Consider the following 21,354-nt stretch of genomic DNA (forward strand, 5'->3'; position numbering starts at 1 on the left):
AATAAACCTGTATATTTCTTCATAAACGCATGAATACGAGCGTCTCAGCTCGGCATGCAGGAGGTCATGCAGTGGAGTCATTCCATCAAGCTAAATCCTGCAGACTGGCGTCACATAAAATGTGAAATAGTCATAAAACAAAGACTTTGTGTACCTTTTTTTACAAATCACACTGCATGGTTTTCAAAGGAACATGTATTAAAAGGACATTTGGTTTTTACTTTTGACTCCCAAACACTTGAGCCAACGAATGACTCATCAGTCAGTAATCCAAGAAAAGTAAAGAAAAGTGTTGCTCTTACATCAAACTTGCAATGTATGTTTGCTTTAACCTTTTAGGTTAAAACACGCGGTGCATCAATATTTTTTATTCACATGAGCTATTATATTTTCCAAACCAAGTACAGATAAACTTGAAGGTGAAGTCAGTAATTCAGGGAGGGATTCAGATCACATCCACAGTAGTAGCGTCTAATTCAGTCTGCCTAATTTTAGTATAGCTCTATCAACACTACACTAGTAAACTAATTCTTACTTCTATGCAACAGGCTGGTTTTGTCACAAGTAACCTCACGCCTCTCAACAAAATCAATTAATCTGTTATTATTATCCGAGCAGCATCTGCAACACAGGGTTTAAAAATAAAGGCATCATACTCTAAACACCTCCCACGCAATAAATATACACACTTCCAGTCACAATGCATTATATCAATCTTTTCTCCACGTTTGGACAAAACCCGCTGTGCCTAGGCTCACGTTTGATAAACTTATATATAAGCTTATATAATATATATATATATACATATATATATATATATATATATATATATATATATATATATATATATATATATATATATATATATATATATTTTTTTTTTTTTTTTTTCTTTTTTTTCTTTAATAAATTATTCAACCACACCAATGTCAGCAGCTTAACCACCTCTAATTTCCAATTCTGTCAGGAAAGAAAAGAAAAAAATAATGTCCCCTTGCAATGTGTATATATATATATATATATATATATATATATATATATATATATATATATATATATATATATATATATATATATATATATATATATATATATATATATATATATATACACATACATATATACATACACGCACACATGCGCACACTGCTAAATATATCCCTTTCAGAAGTCTGACATAGTTATTATTTCCATTTAATTATGTCAAACACAACAGTTACAACACATCTACAAAACCATAGTTTGACTTGCGTGGAAATAATCTAACTTAAACGTCAGCTCCTGTTAATGGAATTGTTTAAGGAAACACTGTGTCAGATGTCTGATGCACTAACAAGGTCACTCGGGGTCAGTGCGGTGCTGCAGGCCGAGCTTAGCAACAAGCAGGAAGCAGAGACATGACACCAAGACGTACAAATGCACAGGAGGTCAAACTTACTGGTTATGCCAGGAGTTAAGGCAGGGAGTGGTTCTGGAAGAGAAAGATTAACATAAATAAATAAACAAATAAATAAAAAACTCAAACGTCACTGAAGATAACATGGAAGATTATGAAGAGGAATAATCAAAGTTACGAACTACAATAAAGTATTGATTATACAAGACAAAAGTCACAGTACAATATATCTGAACAAGTTAATTTTCAAACAAAGTATTTTTTTATAATGTGATACTGGTTCACCAGAAGATTAAGTGATTACTCAGGAGTCCTGATAGATTCATAAGCTTAAAAAAACTTACTGATTGATGAAAGATTTTAAAATTGATACAGAAATAAAATTGTACCAGTCTGTAGGGGTCGACCCCTACGTTCAAAAGCCCAGATATTCATTTGTAAAGTGAACATTATTATTTGTTGGTATGTTTTAATTTTGATTGCAGTATACTGTACTTCGTCACACCTCCACAAAAAAGTAAATATTAGTCTTCTACTAAAGCTCTTGCGTCTCTGAAATGGTATTTTGGATAGGCCGACTACACCGCCTTCTTTGCAATGATGCTCATTTGTCCTTTCTGAGGAAATCAGTGCAAATTTGACAAGTTCAAAGCCAGTGTAAAGGTCGAAAAGGCTGATATTCATTTTATAAAATAAAAACAAATGAAGAGGGGAAGACAAGGAGGGAAATAGGGAAACATTTCCTTGTTTAGTCTAATTTTTTCCTTGCTTTGCTATGTCCTCTCTCTTTTTACCGGAAATGTTTTTTTTCTGTTTATATTTTTTTCTCTTAGTCTCTTTTGATAAAACAAGATTTATTGGCAGTACACATGCTGGATAGAAAGGATTAAAAAAACGAGGGAAAGGGATGATGGAACATGGAGTGAAAAGGGACGGTAGTGTGAAGAGAAAGGAAATGAATTAACGGGAGGGAAGGGAGAAAAGTCTAAGGGTCATGGGAATTTGGACAGAAGTTTACTTCTGTTTATTATTTGCTGGAGGAAGTGATATCTATTATGACAGCGAGGAAATAGAAAAGAAAGAAATGTAAAACAATGAGGGAAACAGTGTGAGGAATTGATGAGAGGATGTTATCCTGCATGAAATCCCTCAAGAGCCGTGCTTGGATCAGTTTTGGTGTTTCCCTGACGCAAAAGAGAAGCAACAAAGGCTTAAATAATGATTTCTAAGCAGAGTCTAACTTTAATTAATAAGTATTTTCTATACATAAACCTTTATTTGACCAGCCCTGCCTGTGTTCATTTGTAACAACTGGTCTCTGTTTGAACCACCATGAAAAAACATGCGGAATTACAAGAAAACACAATAGTTCTTCTCTTCTTCAAGTGGAAGAGAGTGACAGAGTAATACTGACACACCACCGTGAATATTACTAAGTGCACGACATGTCGGGAGATACATTTTGAGACTTACGTGCACACTGCTCCAGCTCAACGGTGTTGCTCATGTGGATGTTGTCGATTCTGATGTGGCCTCTTGTTGGATGATCAAAAAAACCCTCAAATACCACCTGTTTGAGAGCAGGAGACACATTTCAGATCAATGACTTTCTTCATTTTGAACACAAAGTGATGAAAAAGAGCTCCTGCGTTCTGTCCTGACCTGCAGCTAAGACTTTTACTGGAATATGGTAGTGAATAGGGCTGGGCGATATGGACCAAAAGTCATATCTCGATATTTTCTAGCTAAATGGCGATACTCGATATATATCTCGATATTTTTTCTGTGCCTTAATTGGGGTTTCCCCCAAAGCATTATAGCATAGCATCTCTGTTAGCTTTTTTTTTTTCTGAGGCAAACCCTTAAAAAAACAGTCAGTTTTAATACAAAGCCTCGTGCCAAATGTCACACAGGTTCCTTTATTAACAGAGGTCTGCACAATATCAAAATGTATAAAACAAATGAAATAAAAATAAACTGCCTGCATATATAGAATAAAAATGCTTCTTGAATAAAATAAAACAAATATCCCTTTCCTGCATAACAATTAAATTAAAATACACTGTAATTAATACAATGTAGACAGTAACAGGCAGACTTTTCCACTGAGGTTGACAGTTGTGCAAATAACAAAACATTTGTGCAAATCTTAAATAAAACATTCAAGTCAATTTGTCACAAAATAAGCTATATCAAAATCATTAAAAAAAAACGTTAAAAAAAAAAAAAAAAATCTTTTTTTTTTTAAATCGATATAAACGATATTGTCTCGTACCATATCGTGTTTGAAAATATATCGATATATATTAAAATCTCGATATATCGCCCAGCCCTAGTAGTGAATGACTGTTTTCCAGCTGTTTTTTACCTGATACTCTTTGGGGCTTTGGGGCAGGATAGTTCGGCCTTCTTTCCAGTGTGGGCCCTGGTCACCTTTCACTGCCCATAAGAGGGTCTCCTCCTGGTCGTTTTCCCTCAGCAGAACCCTCAGGCTGCCCAGCGCCTCCCCCTGCAGCTGGTAGTAGAACAACAGGCACAGGGGACCTTGTTCTGGCCCCACCTCAGGGCTCAGCAGCCGGCCTCTCTTGCGCAGGGTGCGTGTACCTGCATCCAGGTGGAGGTAGTTCCCCGACAAATCTGCCAAAATGGAATGATGCATTATATGCATTTCAATACGTAATAAATGCATTTCCTTCTCTACATATTACACATGCGTGCATATGTAATCTTACATATGGCTTTCTGGGAGCTATTTGCATTCATTCTCCTCAATAAATTAAATCTGACTGCATTTTCTATTTCTTGATACTGAGATGTAGTATTGCGGCATGATGTGGTAGTTTAGATTTTAAGACATAACCACCATCATTCTGTGGTATGAGGCTTGACCACAAATGAGACTTGTATTTCATCACGACCCCGCTAATGGCTATGGACACAGCTGACGTACAGAACATGCTCATATACACAAGCCCTCATCATTCTCACTGCCGTAACCTTGTTTTAATCCATTCTTGGTTCTTTGCACAGCCAATGGTCACAGCGACTGTGGATGCGCAGCGTTAATGTGTGTGCTTCCTTGCATATTTTCACTGGATCACACACATTCAATTTTTGATACCCACTTTAATCCTATTCAGGTTCAAATGAGACAAGCAACGATGCATGCTCACCCTCACTAATACAGACTATTTAGAACTACCAATCTAACATGCACTTTCCTGGGCTGTGGAGGGAAGCTGGAGTACCCGGGACACCCGCATGAACCCACGTAGAGCATGCTCAAACAGAACCCTGATGGGTTTCAAACCAGGAACTTTCTATCTGTGAAGGTACTTTGCTAGGTAGTATTCATATTATTATGATATTTTGGTTGAAGATATGGACAAAAAATGGGTGTTAAGAGAAAAAAGGGACGAAAAAATAAGCTTCCTGAGTAGAACTGAGAAAGAAAGGATTTGCTTTGGTGTTATTTAATGTGCAAAAGCAGAGCCATAATCATTAGCTAGCTGCTGTGTTTTGCTATTTGCTGCTCTACTTTTTTATTGTCATCCATCCATCCATCCATCCATCCATCCATCCATCCATCCATCCATCCATCCATCCATCCATCCATCCATCCATCCATCCATCCATCCATCCATCCATCCATCCATCCATCCCCCCCCTCAGACCCAACAGGAAGAAAAATATTGGAGAGTTTGCAGCACAATGAATAATGCATCTGGGTGGAGGTAACTTGGCTCTACACTTGGAGGCATTGAAAAATGGGACTGAAATCACTGTGGCTCATTAAGGACATGTAGAGAAAAGTTGCAGTGTTTTTCTGTGGTTCTGCGTTTGATCTTGGCGAATGTACAAAGGGAGGGAATTAATTAACAACTCTCCATGGGAGGGACAGGCAGGCATGTTGAATTGCCTCTGAGGGAGGGAGGCACATTTGTGTGTGTGCACCTACATGTGCAATGCTTCTTTTACATCAGTGTCGGTTCAGGCTTTAGTACCTTTTTTTTTTACATTTATGTCTGTTTGCATGTGGGAGAGTTCATTGTATTAACTGAGAATAAAGAGATACTGTAATATGTAACCGTATATGCACTTAAGTTTCCCACATGGATGAGAGTCCTACAAAATAAATCATTGACATGGCTGATAAGTGTATTTAGCATCTCAGCTACATCTCTTGGATCGCATCAGGAACATTTTTCACACTTTAAAAACTATATGATGCCTAGTCCCTCCTTAATTTAGCAGTTACTATTCAACTCCAACGACTACTGTACTACGACAAGAGTTTTCTATCAGTTAAATCCCCACAGAGGGAAGAGTTTCAGCCTCTGCATCTTTAAGATCAAAAGATTCATTTGAGCTCTGTTCCTGTTGGCTTTTCTTCTTTTAAAACCCTAAAAAGAGCTCCTAATGACAGGGGCTGTGGATTTGATTTGCATATGGAAACAGCTTCCAGACAGGGTGCTGCGCTAATGCTGCTGTAGAACAAGACTTAATGTCATGTTGCTGTCAAACACGGAGACAGGGACACTGTTAAGTCAATTTCACATAGCCGCATGCATGCGCGCAGAAACGCGTTCGCAGGCGCACGGCTGCAGCGGCCCAGCGAGATGTGCAATAGAGATTCGCCTCATGTCACGGCCCTGTCTGTTTATGAAGGACCTGCTCAGTCGAGCATGAACCGGACGATTTCAGCAGATACAAAGAAAATGTTGCTGGATGGCAAGGTCATGTGAGAAACCAAGCCGTACACCTGGAGTGTTTAACACACTGAAAGTCCCACGTGAGAGCTATAACAGCACTTCTGTCAAAGCCATCACCTGACTTATCTGACCACTCCTGGCTATATGTGTGTACTTTCTGGACGTGTCAGCTCAAGAAGTTTGAGGGTGAGGATGTAATTGATAAAACAGTCGGTGTTATCTTCCTGCTGCTTTATTAAAGTTGGACAGATGTGAAAAAGAAAGAAATAGAAGAGAAGTCAGCAAGGAGCTCAGACTGATTGATGCATAGGGCCTGAGGTGGAAAGCCGTGGGAAAATGCAGAAAATGTAGTAAGCGATGAAAAAGAAATGAATGACTTCTACAGGAAGGATGGAATGAAAAAATGTGACAATGATGACTGAGAGCAGAAAGACTTTTGGAGGGACAAATATAGCGTAGGGTAGAGTCAAGGAAGAAAAGTGACAGCAGTGAGATCATTATCATGAATGATACAAGGATAGCTAGTAAAAGTAAAGAAAAGTGGAGAAAGAGTAAAACTCCTGGAAGAGATAAAAAGAGGATTGATTACATCTGAAAAAAAAAGTTAGGTAGACAATTAAGTAGCAAACTATGGGAAGGGAAATTGTTCAAACCAGGATATTTTTTCTGAAGTCTAATTAAGATGTAGGGTTTACTTCTCGCAGATGAGAATGAAATCCTTGCGTCATGGTTGCTCTCAGCACTGGGGTTCATAATACTCACCACAGGACAATTGCTTTGTTCTTAATTAGCTCACTTTGTACTGAGGAAAGCTCAACGTGACAATGCTTTCCTTCCTTCTTTTTCTTAAAAAAAGATTATACAGATAAATGAATGTGTTTCCAGTCAGCCAAGGTATCATAAATCTTAGATTTTCAAGTAGAAGCCATTCCGTCAACCTTTTTTCTGGAGTTTTACGTTACTTAGATTTGAAAAGAGACTGGTTAGTGAAGGTGTACAGAGCATTTCTGCGAGAGATCCGGAAGTGTCACTTGCTCTAATATCGATTTGTGGGTTTTGAAGGTCCCATAGTATTCATTTTTCATTCCTGTTTACATTGATCAAGTATTACAATAACACCAGTTCACTTAGATCTTTCAGCCCTAATCTCCTATTTTCTGTATGCTGCTGTGAGCATCTTGTTTGGTATCCCTCTTCGTCTGCCCCCTGCTTACTCTTCTGTTACTGGTAGCCTTCCTAAACTATTCAGATGTTGGTCTGAGTCGTGTCTTGGGTGGGTGAGGAACAAGTATAGATGCATGGGCCAATGCAAGCAAAGGGGGGGAACATGCAAACTCCATAAACACTCCCACCGAACCAGGAACGTTGTTGCTGTGAAGCAACAGTGCTAACCACTTAGCCACAATGCTGCCTTATCTAAATATTGTAGAGGAATAAAGTATGTCCTGTTATGGATTAAATTTATTATAATGCAAAATGTAAAACTAATCAGTGGTTAAACCAGGGGTGACAATGAATTCTTTGCTTCTCATATACAATCAGCCACTAGTTAACATAATACAAATACTTATTTACATGTAAGAAGTGGCTTATAAATTCATCAGCCACTTTATAAGACACTCCTTGCAAAAATCACATAGTTACCGCAGCAGTTTTGTCGGCTGTACATCCACCATGTGAACATCACGTTCCACCCCTTCTCAAAAAGCTTCTACTGGATTGAGATCTGGTGACTATCAAGAATAGATTTTGAGATGACTAAATATTTATAAAAAGAGCAGCTGACCATGGGTACTTAATGAAGTGGCCAATGAGTGTATATTTTCAGAAACAGAGTCGTGGAATGACGCTGAACTTGTGGCAGCCTGGGAAAGTACTTCTGGTCATATTGTGTCTCTTTCTTTATCTTCTTGATCATTTCTACTAACATTTTCTTTTTTGCTAAAAGTGTTTTATAAAAAAAAAAATCCTTCCCTCGTTTGCAAGCCTTTCTGCTAAAGGGATTTAAGCAAGTAATTCTTGCACTTTAACGTACGTTATGATGACTAACCATGACAACGGGCACATTATTTATATGTGAAAGCAGCTACAGTAATTGAGTGTTCCAAAGCCCGGGTAATGCCAAGAAAGACCCCAAGTCCAGATGAGCAAGGAAAAACAAAACATCTGTAAAGCAGCAAAGAAATATGAAAACAGGGAGTTAACTTACATTTGAGTTTAATTTATAGTTATTCCAAAGCTTCTGCTTTATCTAGCTCAGGGGTCGGCAACCCAAAATGTTAAAGAGCCATATTGGACCAAAAACACAAAAAAAAAATATGTCTGGAGCCGCAAAAAATGAAAAGTCTTGTATCAGCCTTAGAATGAAGGCAACACATGCATATTAGTTAGAACTGGGGGAAGATTTTTTTTTCATTATGCACTTCGAGAAAAAAGTCGAAATGTCGAGAAAAAAGTCAAAATGTCGAGAAAAAAGTCAAAATGTCTAGGAAATAGTAAGAATTTCGTGAAAAAAGTTGAAATGTTGAGGAAATAGTAAAAATTTCATGAAAATGGTCGAAATGTCGAGAAAAAAGTCGAAATGTCGAAATTAAAAAGGTAAGGAGAAGGGAAGAAAAAAAGAAGAAAAAAAGGAAAAAAAGAAGAAAAAGAGAAAAAAGGAAAAAAAGAGAAAAAAAAGGGAAAAAAGAGAAAAAAAGAAGAAGAAAAAAAAGAATAAAAAAAGGAAAAAAAAAGGTCAAACGTTTTTGAAAAAGCTCCAGGGAGCCACTAGGGTGGCGCTAAAGAGCCACATGCGGCTCTAGAGCCGCGGGTTGCCGACCCCTGATCTAGCTTATCTCAACTTGCTGGTCTGTCTTTTTAAATCAATTTAGATTTGTGGTCAAAACTCAAAGTGATACTGATGAATAGTTTACTGCATAATAAACTAATCTGCAGCAGCACATTTCAAAAATACAAAAAACAATCCTGAATTCTGACTTGCAGCAGTCACTTATGTCAAAAATAGTTTCCACTGAGCATGGGGAATGTAAAACATATTCTTACTGTCTGATCCCATGGCCAAGTCCTGTCTGGTTCCATGTGAGCCGTGTCCGGAGGAACTGGTGCTGGCTGTGTGCAAGGACCAACTCACACCTGAGTGGGGATCGGCCGTCCAGCCGCACAACGTCTGTTCAAAGTCACACACGGCTGACAGCGAAGGTGTTGTGGCTAAAGCGACAAAAAGAGGCACATGATAGGAACACATGTTTTAGTGAGTGCTGAAAGTTTTACTGAAACATGAATTAGTTTTTAGCATGTGCCCGTTGTATAACAGTTGACTGCTCTTTATTTTTACACTATGTGTTTAGATGTTATGGCATTCAAACAATTGAAATGAATACAGAAAAAGTATTCAGGAGTAAAAGTGAGATATATGTATGTGAAAAACAGATATCTCAAGCCTGCGAATAACAGAATTAACGGAGATGAACCACTTGTAAACTGAACAGAAAGAACATTTCGAGCATGCAAAAAAAAGGAAAAGGAAAAAAAAAAAAAAAAAAGCCAGTGAGGCATGTTTTTGTTTATGATTGTTATGATTTGTATTATACTGTATTTAACATGATTATTATTTAACTATTGTTCTTTGGTTTAAATATATATTTTTTAGCATGTTCGAAATAAAGTTTTTCATTCATTCATTCATTCAAAGAAAGCAACAAAGTCAGAAATGAGTAACAAAAAGCTTAGAGTATCATGGGTTTCTTTGATCTGTGACATCTCTGCAGTGAGATCATGACGATTATCTTCTGAAGGCTCAAGAAAGAAAAAAGTAAACTTGCAGGTTTTCTGTACACAAAACACTTGGTGTTCAGGAAACTGTGAAACTCTTTTCTGTTTTTCCTGGGTCGTCAATGAAATGAATGCGTTGGTCTTTTTTTTCAACATGTGGAGGAGAGTCACACAGCTGGATCTGCAGAGGCTAAGGATGAATGTCAGTCCTGGTCCAGCGCTAGACTGCGAGTGATGAGTAAAACTGCGTTGTGTTGGTAGCTGCATGTGTAAGTGGATTTCAATGGAAACATTTTCGGGGAATAATTATGTTATGCTCCATCTCAACTGGGCAAGAAAAAAACTGTAGTCATTTCAGTACATCTTATAAAAAAAGAGATTAATATCTCAATTATTAGGCCAGGACAGCCTTGATTTGTGGCAACTACACAGTAAACAGTAGTTTGCTGACAGCACCTTCAGCTTTTTGTTTCTTAGCTGCAAGTTTTTTTCTGAATCAGTTGCTTTTTTATCAGCTTTTATTAGCTGAAACAACATGTAATAAATCCTGGTAGTGACTTACTTAACAGAGATGTCCAGCTACGATCGTTGTGCTGTCTGTATCTGACCGTGACTTGAAAAAGCATGGAAGGATTTGTAGTGCGGAGGTAATTTACAGAAAATGTTGACATAGCAATGATAACATGTTGATGTGACATAAACTTGTCTGTGACTGATCGGCAACAGGAGGTGTACGTATTCATGAGCCATTAACTCTGCCAATCAGAGGACACTTGAGCCAAATCTGTTCATTTTCAGGGAGAGCCTCTCCTTGTGATTCTTGGTCTTTTTCATTCTGCAAAAATTACAAGCTTTAGGACTTCTGCCAGGTTGCAAAGCTACTCTGGAGGTAACAAAGTTGAAAATTTGATTCAAGTGAGCATAACATTACTTACTTAACAAGAGACGCAAAAGAAAGAGATAATAGAAATAACAAAAGATGGCAAATGAAGTGACAAAACGACATTCCCTAAAGCACATCACTATGAACTCCAGTGGGACTCGTTGCCTGACAGTCTATTGACCTACATGGATCATCTGGCTGAGGGAGCTTATTTTCCCTCAAATAGAGCTTCCTGTGGGACTCTTGACCGTAACCAACTTCAAAGCTCAGAGGCCCAGTGGTGCGCAGTGACATCATGACTTTGACCTCTGAACGTGTGTGGATGTGGACGAGGCAGGCAGAAATAAACGCACGTGTGCTTGTAAGAAATCTGAATTTATGAGGTTGAAGATTCTTTGAACAAGAGACTTTGAAACTAATGTGTGTGCAAGTGTGTGTGTGCATGAGTTTACCAGGTCTCAGTGCAGAAGTGGTCTGATCCAGCCTTGGAGTCGTGGGGGTCACCGTGTCAGGGAGAGTGGTGGTTTCTGTCAACCAGAAAAACAACATCCACGGTCAGGACAAGAGGGAATGTGGCTGGACAGCGAGACCGGAGACCTACAGTACATCATTCTTCACATTTAATCAAGCACTGGCACAAGTTAATCTGTTTTACACCTCATTTCTGAAACAACCCAATTGTCTAATGAGTTGAGACTAGGGATGGGCGGTATGGACTAAAAAATGTATCACGATAATTTCTGGCATTTATCCCGATAACGATAAAAATTACGATAAAAAAAAATACCAATTCAACTCCACCTTTGTAACTATAAATCTATCTCACTCTCAGATCCGCCATGTTTGTTACACAAAAACATCATCAATGGGAATTTATCCTTCTTTCTTTCTTTCTTTCTTTCTTTCTTTCTTTCTTTCTTTCTTTCTTTCTTTCTTTCTTTCTTTCTTTCTCTTTCTTTCTTTCTTTCTTTCTTTCAGGCTCATTTCCTTCCTTCCTTCCTTCCTTCCTTCCTTCCTTCCTTCCTTCCTTCCTTCCTTCCTTCCTTCCTTCCTTCCTTCCTTCCTTCCTTCCTTCCTTCCTTCCTTCCTTCCTTCCTTCCTTCCTTCCTTCCCTCCCTCCCTCCCTCCCTCCCTCCCTCCCTCCCTCCCTCCCTCCTTCCTTCCTTCCTTCCTTCCTTCCTTCCTTCCTTCCTTCCTTCCTTCCTTCCTTCCTTCCTTCCTTCCTTCCTTCCTTCTGCTCTCTCCTTCCTTCCTTCCTTCCTTCCTTCCTTCCTTCCTTCCTTCCTTCCTTCCTTCCTTCCTTCCTTCCTTCCTTCCTTCCTTCCTTCCTTCCTTCCTTCCTTCCTTCCTTCCTTCCTTCCTTCCTTCCTTCCTTCCCTCCCTCCCTCCCTCCCTCCCTCCCTCCCTCCCTCCCTCCCTCCTTCCTTCCTTCCTTCCTTCCTTCCTTCCTTCCTTCCTTCCTTCCTTCCTTCCTTCCTTCCTTCCTTCACATACGTTGTGCGTGGATTTAACACAGAACCATAAATCAGCTTTACACAAAAACATCATCAACAGGAATTTATCATTTTTACAGCGAGATGACAAATTCTTATTGTGAGGAATTTTTTTGACGGTTTATCGTGAACGGTAAAATATCACCCATTCCTAGTTGAGACAACACTTCAAACATCCTGCTACAAAACCTGAGCCCTCCGTCTCAAACTGCTTCCCTGCAGGTGGATATTTGCCTTGAAGGGCACCTGTGATGTGTGAGCAGAGCCAGTGTTTAAAGTCTAAACATTGGTTCTGTTAAAGTTTAGACTTTATGGTAGAGAACAATGTTACGACTGTGTGTAAAGTTTGTCTCGAGCAGGCAGAGACAGAGTGAGTTGCACAGGGAACCGGTGCTTGGCTGTTGATGGTTCCACATCACCCAGTTCACACAGCATGTTGGCACATACAGACACAAATCGGTTTTATAAGCGATTGCCACTGGCGTTCTGCATTCCTGAGCTTCTTAGTCCGACTTTCACTTTCCAAGCCAAAAGCAAACATTCTGAAAGTCCTTAGAGAAGCCTGGTGTCTCACCAGAAATCCTGAAAACACCTCGAGGAAGTTTTATCAGGTGAACAGGGCATGTTCTCTGTCTAAATGCCCAAAAGTGTGATTTTCATAGTCATCGGGGCATTAAAAAGGGTTTATCAAAGTCAACACTCAAATATGACCCCCCCCCCCCAAAAAAAAAGAAGCTCGACAGAAAAAAGAGACATGAATAAAGAGTTCTGCACTGCTGGTTTTGAGTCTGTAAGCACACCTGAATGCTTTACCAGGTTCTTCGCACACAAACACAGAGTGAGTAGGAATGGCCGATATTTTACCGTTCACGATAAACCGTCAAAAAAATTCCCCACGGTAAGAATTTGTCATCTCACGATAAAAATGATAAATTGAGGAAATGAGCCTGAAAGAAAGAAAGAAAGAAAGAAAGAAAGAAATGAGCCTGAAAGAAAGAAAGAAAGAAAGAAAGAAAGAAAGAAAGAAGCCTGAAAGAAAGAAAGAAGAAAGAAATGAGCATGAAAGAAAGAAAGAAAGAAATGAGCATGAAAGAAAGAAAGAAAGAAATGAGCCTGAAAGAAAGAAAGAAATGAGCATGAAAGAAAGAAAGAAAGAAATGAGCATGAAAGAAAGAAAGAAAGAAATGAGCCTGAAAGAAAGAAAGAAAGAAATGAGCCTGAAAGAAAGAAGAAAGAAATGAGTCTGAAAGAAAGAAAGAAGAAAGAAATGAGCCTGAAAGAAAGAAAGAAAGAAATGAGCATGAAAGAAAGAAGAAAGAAATGAGCCTGAAAGAAAGAAGAAAGAAATGAGCCTGAAAGAAAGAAAGAAATGAGCCTGAAAGAAAGAAAGAAAGAAATGAGCATGAAAGAAAGAAAGAAGAAAGAAATGAGCATGAAAGAAAGAAAGAAGAAAGAAATGAGCATGAAAGAAAGAAAGAAGAAAGAAATGAGTCTGAAAGAAAGAAAGAAAGAAGAAAGAAATGAGTCTGAAAGAAAGAAAGAAGAAAGAAATGAGTCTGAAAGAAAGAAAGAAGAAAGAAATGAGCCTGAAAGAAAGAAAGAAAGAAATTAGCCTGAAAGAAAGAAAGAAAGAAATGAGCCTGAAAGAAAGAAATATTCCCGTTGATGACACTTTTTGTATTGGTATTTTTTTCATCCTTATTGGGTTAAATGCCAGAAATTATCGTGATACATTTTTTTGTCCATACCGCCCATCCCTAACAGTGAGGAGAGCAAAGCTGTCTATATGTTGACGTCGTAGGGAAACAAAAGGTCTTCTGGCCTCTGTGGCACCAACACTACAAGCATCTCAACAGATTAGCCCCCGAAGCTGCATCTCCCTCTCCCATTCATCCCGTCATTTTCCTGCTTCGCACACCTCATTTGTCTGTCCTCTCTCCTTCAAAATAAATCTCAGCACATTCACCTCTGCCTCTCAAAACCATAGACCCCCCCCCGCCCCCCCCCCAAAAAAAAAACTCCTTCTACACACATAAACACACATGCTTACTCACGCAGACACACAATAAATCCATCTTTCTCTGCCTCCCCGGCACACTGTTGGGGTGAAATCCTATCTTGTGTTGTTTCTGTTTTACAACACCGGCAATTTTCTTTTTCATAACTCTTTTTCTTGCTCTCTTTCTGTCATCTCTCCCTGAGGTACATTTTGATTTCCACTCGCCCGTGCTTTTGTACGCCTGCAGCGCTGCTTTTCCTCTCTTTGTTGAAGGCATGTGTCTCACTTTTGTTCTCCCTCTCCCCCCGATCTCTTGCTGCCTCCTGAGTCTTTCGGCTGCTGCTCTCAGTGTCACGACTTTGATTAGCGTTTTTTTATGTAGATTTTAAACACCACCTCAGCAATGTAAATCTAAGCCTGCTGGTGATGTATTTTTTATTCAGCTGGGCTCCATGTTTCCATTACTCATAATCCCTCTCTTTTCTCGGCCTTGTTTAGTGTGAACTGTTAACCTTTGTTAGCCGTTACAAAAAAAAAACTTCTTCAGTTTCGAGGTTCACCAGTTCCCCTACTGTGTATTGTTTATGTGCATAAATTTGTTGAGTTGTTTACACAGTCTGTTCACAGTGAAAGTATGCAGGATTATTATGTAAGCCTAAACACTCACATTGCTGTTTCAACACTCAAACACACACACCAAACTTGATATTAACATTGGATAAGCAGCTCCCAGCTGCTGACATTAAGCTGTTTTAATTTGGTGCCCTTTACTGCTGTAATTAGCCCTCCATACTGAGGAGGGGATGGAAATGGGAGCCTTAGAGCTGGAAACCTAACTCTTTCCACCTCACACCAGCATTTTCCTAATTAGTGGCCGCTCACAGCCTCTGCCGGGCTCCTGCTCCTACCTCAATCGCCTCTCCACCTGTCTAATCCAGTTGTGTTGTCTGTCTCTCCTCCCCGCTCCTTTACTTCCCCCATTCCACAACCTCTTCATCATCTGTCACCCATCCTCTTTCCATCCATCAGTATCCTCTCTCTGGCAGCTGTAAAGGTCAATAGAATCATTTAAATGCGCTACTTTAATTATAATATTTTCCATAATTGTCAGTGTAGCTATTGTGTTAAATACCACTGCTCTAGTAGGCCGTTTTTCTTTCGTTTTTTATTTTTTTGGGGTGTTCATGTTTTTATCAGAAGTTTTTTTCATGAAAGTTCAAAAAGGGATGAACGAGGGGGGAAAGAAATCCTGAGACAGGTCATCGTTAACACGACTGAGTTATAGTGACCTGTCATGACACTGAATCTCACACACAGACACACACACACACTCAAAACTGAGATACAGAAGGCGCGTCGGCCCACGAGTTCATTTTAAAGCTGCTGACTGAGCAGAATGATACGGAAACACAGAAATCTGTTCAATTATGGAAAGAGCTCTGGGAATAAATCTAGTGTCAGCCTAAATAATGACTACTGACATACCGCTGTGTGTGTGTGTTTGTACATTTGGAGAGAGAGAAAATATTGCTTCTCAATTATTTGGGACACGCCTCATGTGTGTGTTTACTTAATGCCAATGCCACTGACAGGCGTGACCTCTTTAAAACACCCGACTGGTAGTTTTCTATTTGGATTAGCACCAATACATGAATATCTAGTACAGCAGCAAGGAAAATGTTGCAAACCCTTTGGATTCAATCTTGTTGTTTTTTTTTGCATATACTCTGAATTAAAATGTGATCTGATCTTCACCTGGGTCACAATGACAGACCAACACAATGTATTTAAAGTGACAAAACTCACACACACCATCAGACAAATAACACAACCATTAACATTAACAGTGTTGGAGGAAAAAGTAATTGAACTCTCAGGGCCTGATTTACTAAGATCTTAAATAAAGAGTACTAAATTGCGTGTGCACTGAAAAAGTTTGCACGTGCTGTTGTTGTGTGTTTTGCGGGAGATCAACTAAGAATGCTTGCGCAATTGATAACAGGTGCAAACCGCAGTATTTAAATGAGGTGTTGTTGCGTGTCTTACGGTTTGCGCCATGGAGAGTCTGGATGGAAAGCAGGATAGTCGCAAGCGCAAAATTAAATTTGACGAGTTGGAGTTAGAGATATTAGTGGAAGAGGCAAATAAACACATTCATGAACTACAGCAAATAAATTTAAACATTACCAAAAGAAACGCAATATGGGAGAAAATCTGCGATAGAATAAATGCAGTTGGTAAGACAAAAAGAACGGCAGATGAGGTTAAAAGAAGGTGGCAAGATATAAGGCGAAGAACTAAAGAAAAAGTGGCCTTTAATAAAACTTCGGCAAACAAGACAGGTGGAGGGCCTGCGGAAGAGATGCCTCTAACCAGCATTGAGCAGCAGGTGCAGCTCACCTTCTGCGAGGAGCATATAACTGGGATACCGGGGTATGACACGCTAGAGCCAACTGCAGAACAAGGTAGGTGCACAATAAGAAACACTTTTTTCTCCATGAAAACACGTGATTTATTTATTATCACAAATAAAAAAATGAATGTGCCTCCTGTGGCAACCTTTTGCTGAATAATACTCGATTTAACATTCAAATAAAATATTTCTCCTTTTGCATGTGGAGAATCCTCACCACAAGTTGAGCCATCCCCACCCCAGTCCTCAAATCAGTCCTTAACTCATTCAACAGCTCCAAGATGGAATCGCTAGATAGTCGATATGTTTCAACAATCTGGTTTTCATTCATTCCAAACAAATTTACACGAGTCCGAAAGACTCTCTCTCTGCGTATTCTTTGATTTTGGCGATGTCGCCTCCTTGCCACAATAACAGCAGCCATCGGTGCGTAATGCTGGGCAGATTAGCACCTTCCTTCGAACGTATTAAATACAGACGCAATCACAATCCCCGCAATTACTTTCAGGCTTGGTAAATCTCATTGCGTGTGGTAAATGAACCTATTTGCATTTTCCCCTCCCAGTATTTAGCGCTTTCTGGCGGGTACGCCCCATATTGATTATTCATCAGGGCAAAAGTACTAAATGAACAGCGTGTGCTATTTTGCTCATTTGAGAGGCGCAGTCCTCTTTGCACGCTGTTAGTAGATCAGCTTTCACATTGGTTTGCGGGTGATGTCAAGTTTGCACACCTTTTTACGCACGCAAACCTTTAGTAAATCAGGCCCTCAGACTAATTACTTTAATAAAAGCTAATTGGAGTCAGTAGTTGAACACCGGGAGTCCATTTAATGAAAGGAGTTCTCTGAAGACGTAGTAGTTGATCTGCATGAGACTGGGAAGGGTGTGTTTACACATCAATCAGTCCACAGTTTGACTGATCCCTTGTAAGGGGATCCAGTTTATTAACATGGCTGCTCTTCCTAGAAGTCAGTGCCTGGCTAAGATGACTCCAAAGTCCATCAGTCGAAAACATCACTGGAGCTGCTAAAACATCTCTGCTCATGACTCCATCATATGCAAGTCAGTGAACAGGCAGGGTGTCCATGGCAGAACACTATGGACCAAGATGCAGCTTTCACATTGTCCTCCACCTGAAGTTTGCCAAAGAACAATTTAGCAACCTGTGACGCAGCTGAGAAATATTTTGTGTACTGATGACCCTCAAGAAAAACGTTCAAGCCAGAATGCTCAAGTTCACCAAAATGAAATCTTCATGGTAATGGTGAAAAATAATGAAAGGGACATCATGATTAAATGCCTCATGGCTTGGACCGCTTGTCTTCATTAAGGGAGTTTTAACCAAGTACCCTACAGGATGATGTCAAAAAGCCTGTGTCGGCTAAAGGTCAGTTGGAGGACAATGATGTGGATAACAGACCAGCATCTCTATGAAGAGGAAAAGGTCAAAGCCCTGCATGTTGCAGGTCTGAGCAGGAGCCACAGGTAACGCTTGTTCAAGATTTCACTTTTGTTTTAATGTAGGGCCATGGAAGTGAAATGGGTGTTACCAATAAGAATACATCAAGAAATCACAGTTGTTTATGTGGCATCAGCTTGAGCATATTGTGTTTGTCAGTTACTATGACTTAGATCGACATCTGCCCACAAGCAAAGCTAGATATCAAAACGGTCACATGCTTTTTCATTTCGCTCCAACTGTAAGAAGAGTTTCTGTGTAAATGATTTTTCCATTCACGTAAAACTGTTGAGGCAGTTGGTGGTAATCTGCACTTCTAAAACTGTATGCTGCACTTGGAAGCAGAAAAAAGAGGAGTCGAAAATAAATGTCACCGACAGGAAACTTTAAAACCTATATAAGCAGATTTAGCTGCGGCACCACCAAAAGCAGAGTTGTTAAATGTTAAAAGTATGTAATGTAATGAGAAGTGATAACGGAAAAGATGAGTGTTTTTTGGATGAAAATCATACTAGCTATGTGAATGGCAAATCAGACAACTACTCTTAAAAACTAAAAGTGAAAGTGTGATTTATGTGCAGCTTGAAATGCGACATCATCACGTCTCCCTCTTCTGGAGATGAGAAGGTTTCCAGACTAAAGGCCTGATTAACTCATTGTAAGCCGAGCTGTAACTCGGTATATAATAAAACTAACCATGCTGAGAAGCCTCCAATAATGGAGCTTGGAAGTATGGCTAAAAGGCAGATGCATGAAAAGCGAAGATGCTCTTTATTTCAAGAAACTACTGACAGTGAAGTATTCATTCACTCATTGTGCCACAAAGCACCAAGGGATCTGTGATAGTAATGGTGGACTTAAGTGTCAAGTGAACTATAACAGCAACCGAAATGATTAAAGAAAGGCTGCTGGCAATGAGTCACTCACAGCAACATCAGGCTAAACAACAAAGAAAACCAGCTCAATTACAGCAAAAACTTTGATCTAAGTAGTCTACAAGATCACTAGTGAAGAGTCTCTTGGCTTTTGATCCCACTAATAACTAATAATGTGAACAGATTCATGGGTTTCACTATTTCTGAGCCTCAGTCAGGACTATTGTTGTGTTGCACTAAGCTGCAAGTTCAGTTCACTGAAGAACTGGGTGTAAATGTTATAGGAATGTTTACAGATATGATACATCGCAGATGATACAATCCCTAACATAGACAGTTTTTTTGTCTGGTTCAACAGTAAAGGACTCATTGTGTAGAAAGAAAGTAATCAATTCAAGTTGTTGGACTGCAATTAAGAAATAAGGAACACGTTCACACCTTAGTCTGCTAGCGTTGGTTTCATGCCTTAATCGTGCATGATTGTGGAGTCGTGATCGTGAAGCTGTTGGCTGTGGCTTGGCTTATTACGACCTCTCACTCGGAGGACTGCACCTTGAGACCAACCCTTTTTTGGGGTTCTTGGTTCATGTGTTTGGATCTGAACCTGAGTGAGATTACTGTGATCACACCAGACGAGACAAATCACACCAAGTGTGAAAACCAAGCTAGAAAGTGTTGAACTGACATCATTCTCTAATTGCTTTAGGTGAGTTAAGGAGACAGGTGTGTGGCAAGTTATCTGCACAGATACATCTGTGCATGAGCTATGTTTCTGTTAAGAAACGGATGGATGGATGGATGGATGGATGCATGGATGGATGGATGGATGGATGGATGGTAGGGATGGTAGGGATGGGCGGTATGGACAAAAAAATGTATCACGATAATTTCTGGCATTTAACCCAATAACGATAAAAAAATACCAATACAAAAAGTGTCATCAACGGGAATATTTCTTTCTTTCATGCTCATTTCTTTCTTCTTTCTTTCTTTCAGACTCATTTCTTTCTTCTTTCTTTCTTTCTTTCTTTCTTTCTTTCTTTCTTTCTTTCTTTCTTTCTTTCTTTCTTTCTTTCTTTCTTTCTTTCTTTCTTTCTTTCTTTCTTTCATGCTCATTTCTTTCTTTCTTTCTTTCTTTCTTTCTTTCTTTCTTTCTTTCTTTCTTTCTTTCTTTCTTTCTTTCAGGCTCATTTCTTTCTTTCTTTCTTTCTTTCTTTCTTTCATGCTCATTTCTTTCTTCTTTCTTTCTTTCTTTCAGGCTCAAATTTCTTTCTTTCTTTCTTTCTTTCTTTCTTTCTTTCTTTCTTTCTTTCTTTCTTTCTTTCTTTCTTTCTTTCTTTCTTTCTTTCTTTCTTTCTTTCTTTCTTTCTTTCTTTCTTTCTTTCTTTCTTCATTTTCTTTCAGGCTCATTTCTTTCTTTCTTTCTTTCTTTCTTTCTTTCTTTCTTTCTTTCTTTCTTTCTTTCTTTCTTTCTTTCTTTCTTTCTTTCTTTCTTTCTTTCTTTCTTTCTTTCTTTCTTTCTTTCTTTCTTTCTCTTTCTTTCTTTCTTTCTTTCTTTCAGGCTCATTTCCTCAATTTATCGTTTTTACCGTGAGATGACAAATTCTTACCGTGGGGAATTTTTTTGACGGTTTATCGTGAACGGTAAAATATCGCCCATTTCTAATGGATGGATGGATGGATGGATGGATGCATGGATTGAGGGGGGTTTATGGAAAAATACAGACATATCTGGGAAATGCTGTAAAGGCATGGTGAGCCAAAATAATATTTATGCTGGAGAGGTTCTATCTTTTTTGCAAACAGACGCATATGAGCACACATGCAACCACAACGGACCTGAGCCAGAGCCTGAGTGTTTCCATGTGTGATACAACTAGAAGGAGGGAAAAAAAATCAGCTCAACTGACCCAAAATAATTGTAACATTGTTGTACACGGTTCAAGAAAAGCTTATCTTGTCAGGATGTGTACCTGATTTACAGTCTTGTAACATGAGAGCATCTTTACAACCAGCAAATGTGTAAATGTATCACTGCAGAAGCACAAGCACAGGCAAGGTTGAGTGAATTCAAATGATTAAAGTTGGGTTTTTTGTTTGCATTTGATTTGATCCGATAGAAAAACCATCGATTTGGCACTTGCAGGAGTTTCCATGTACAATATAAACAAAACGTGCTACAGCACTGGCAATGGGTTTGTTTGGGTTCAAATTTAAACTGTTAAGACAAAATTGGTAACAGGTAAATTTTTTAAACAAAGGTCTTGTCTGCAGAAACAAACAAGAGAGGAAAGTAGGGATGAAGAAGAATCAATGAGCATAATGAAGTCAGGAGAGAAGCGAGGGTG

General features: G+C 39.1%; 1 protein-coding gene across 2 annotated transcripts in view; it reads right to left on the bottom strand.

Moving 5' to 3' along the window:
- Positions 1–21,354, bottom strand: part of LOC133446138 (neuropilin-2-like) — a 146,949-nt gene that overhangs the window by 19,758 nt on the left and 105,837 nt on the right. For both annotated transcript variants that reach the window (XM_061723975.1, XM_061723976.1), the window contains exons 12-16: positions 11,218–11,292; positions 9,154–9,318; positions 3,765–4,033; positions 2,870–2,966; positions 1,439–1,471 (exon numbers count right to left, since the gene is read on the bottom strand). In XM_061723975.1, coding sequence (XP_061579959.1) covers positions 1,439–1,471; positions 2,870–2,966; positions 3,765–4,033; positions 9,154–9,318; positions 11,218–11,292 — 639 coding nt within the window. The remainder of the gene's footprint in view (positions 1–1,438; positions 1,472–2,869; positions 2,967–3,764; positions 4,034–9,153; positions 9,319–11,217; positions 11,293–21,354) is intronic.

This window comes from Cololabis saira, chromosome 6 (genome assembly GCF_033807715.1).
Source record: "Cololabis saira isolate AMF1-May2022 chromosome 6, fColSai1.1, whole genome shotgun sequence".
NCBI classification, from domain to species: domain Eukaryota; kingdom Metazoa; phylum Chordata; class Actinopteri; order Beloniformes; family Belonidae; genus Cololabis; species Cololabis saira.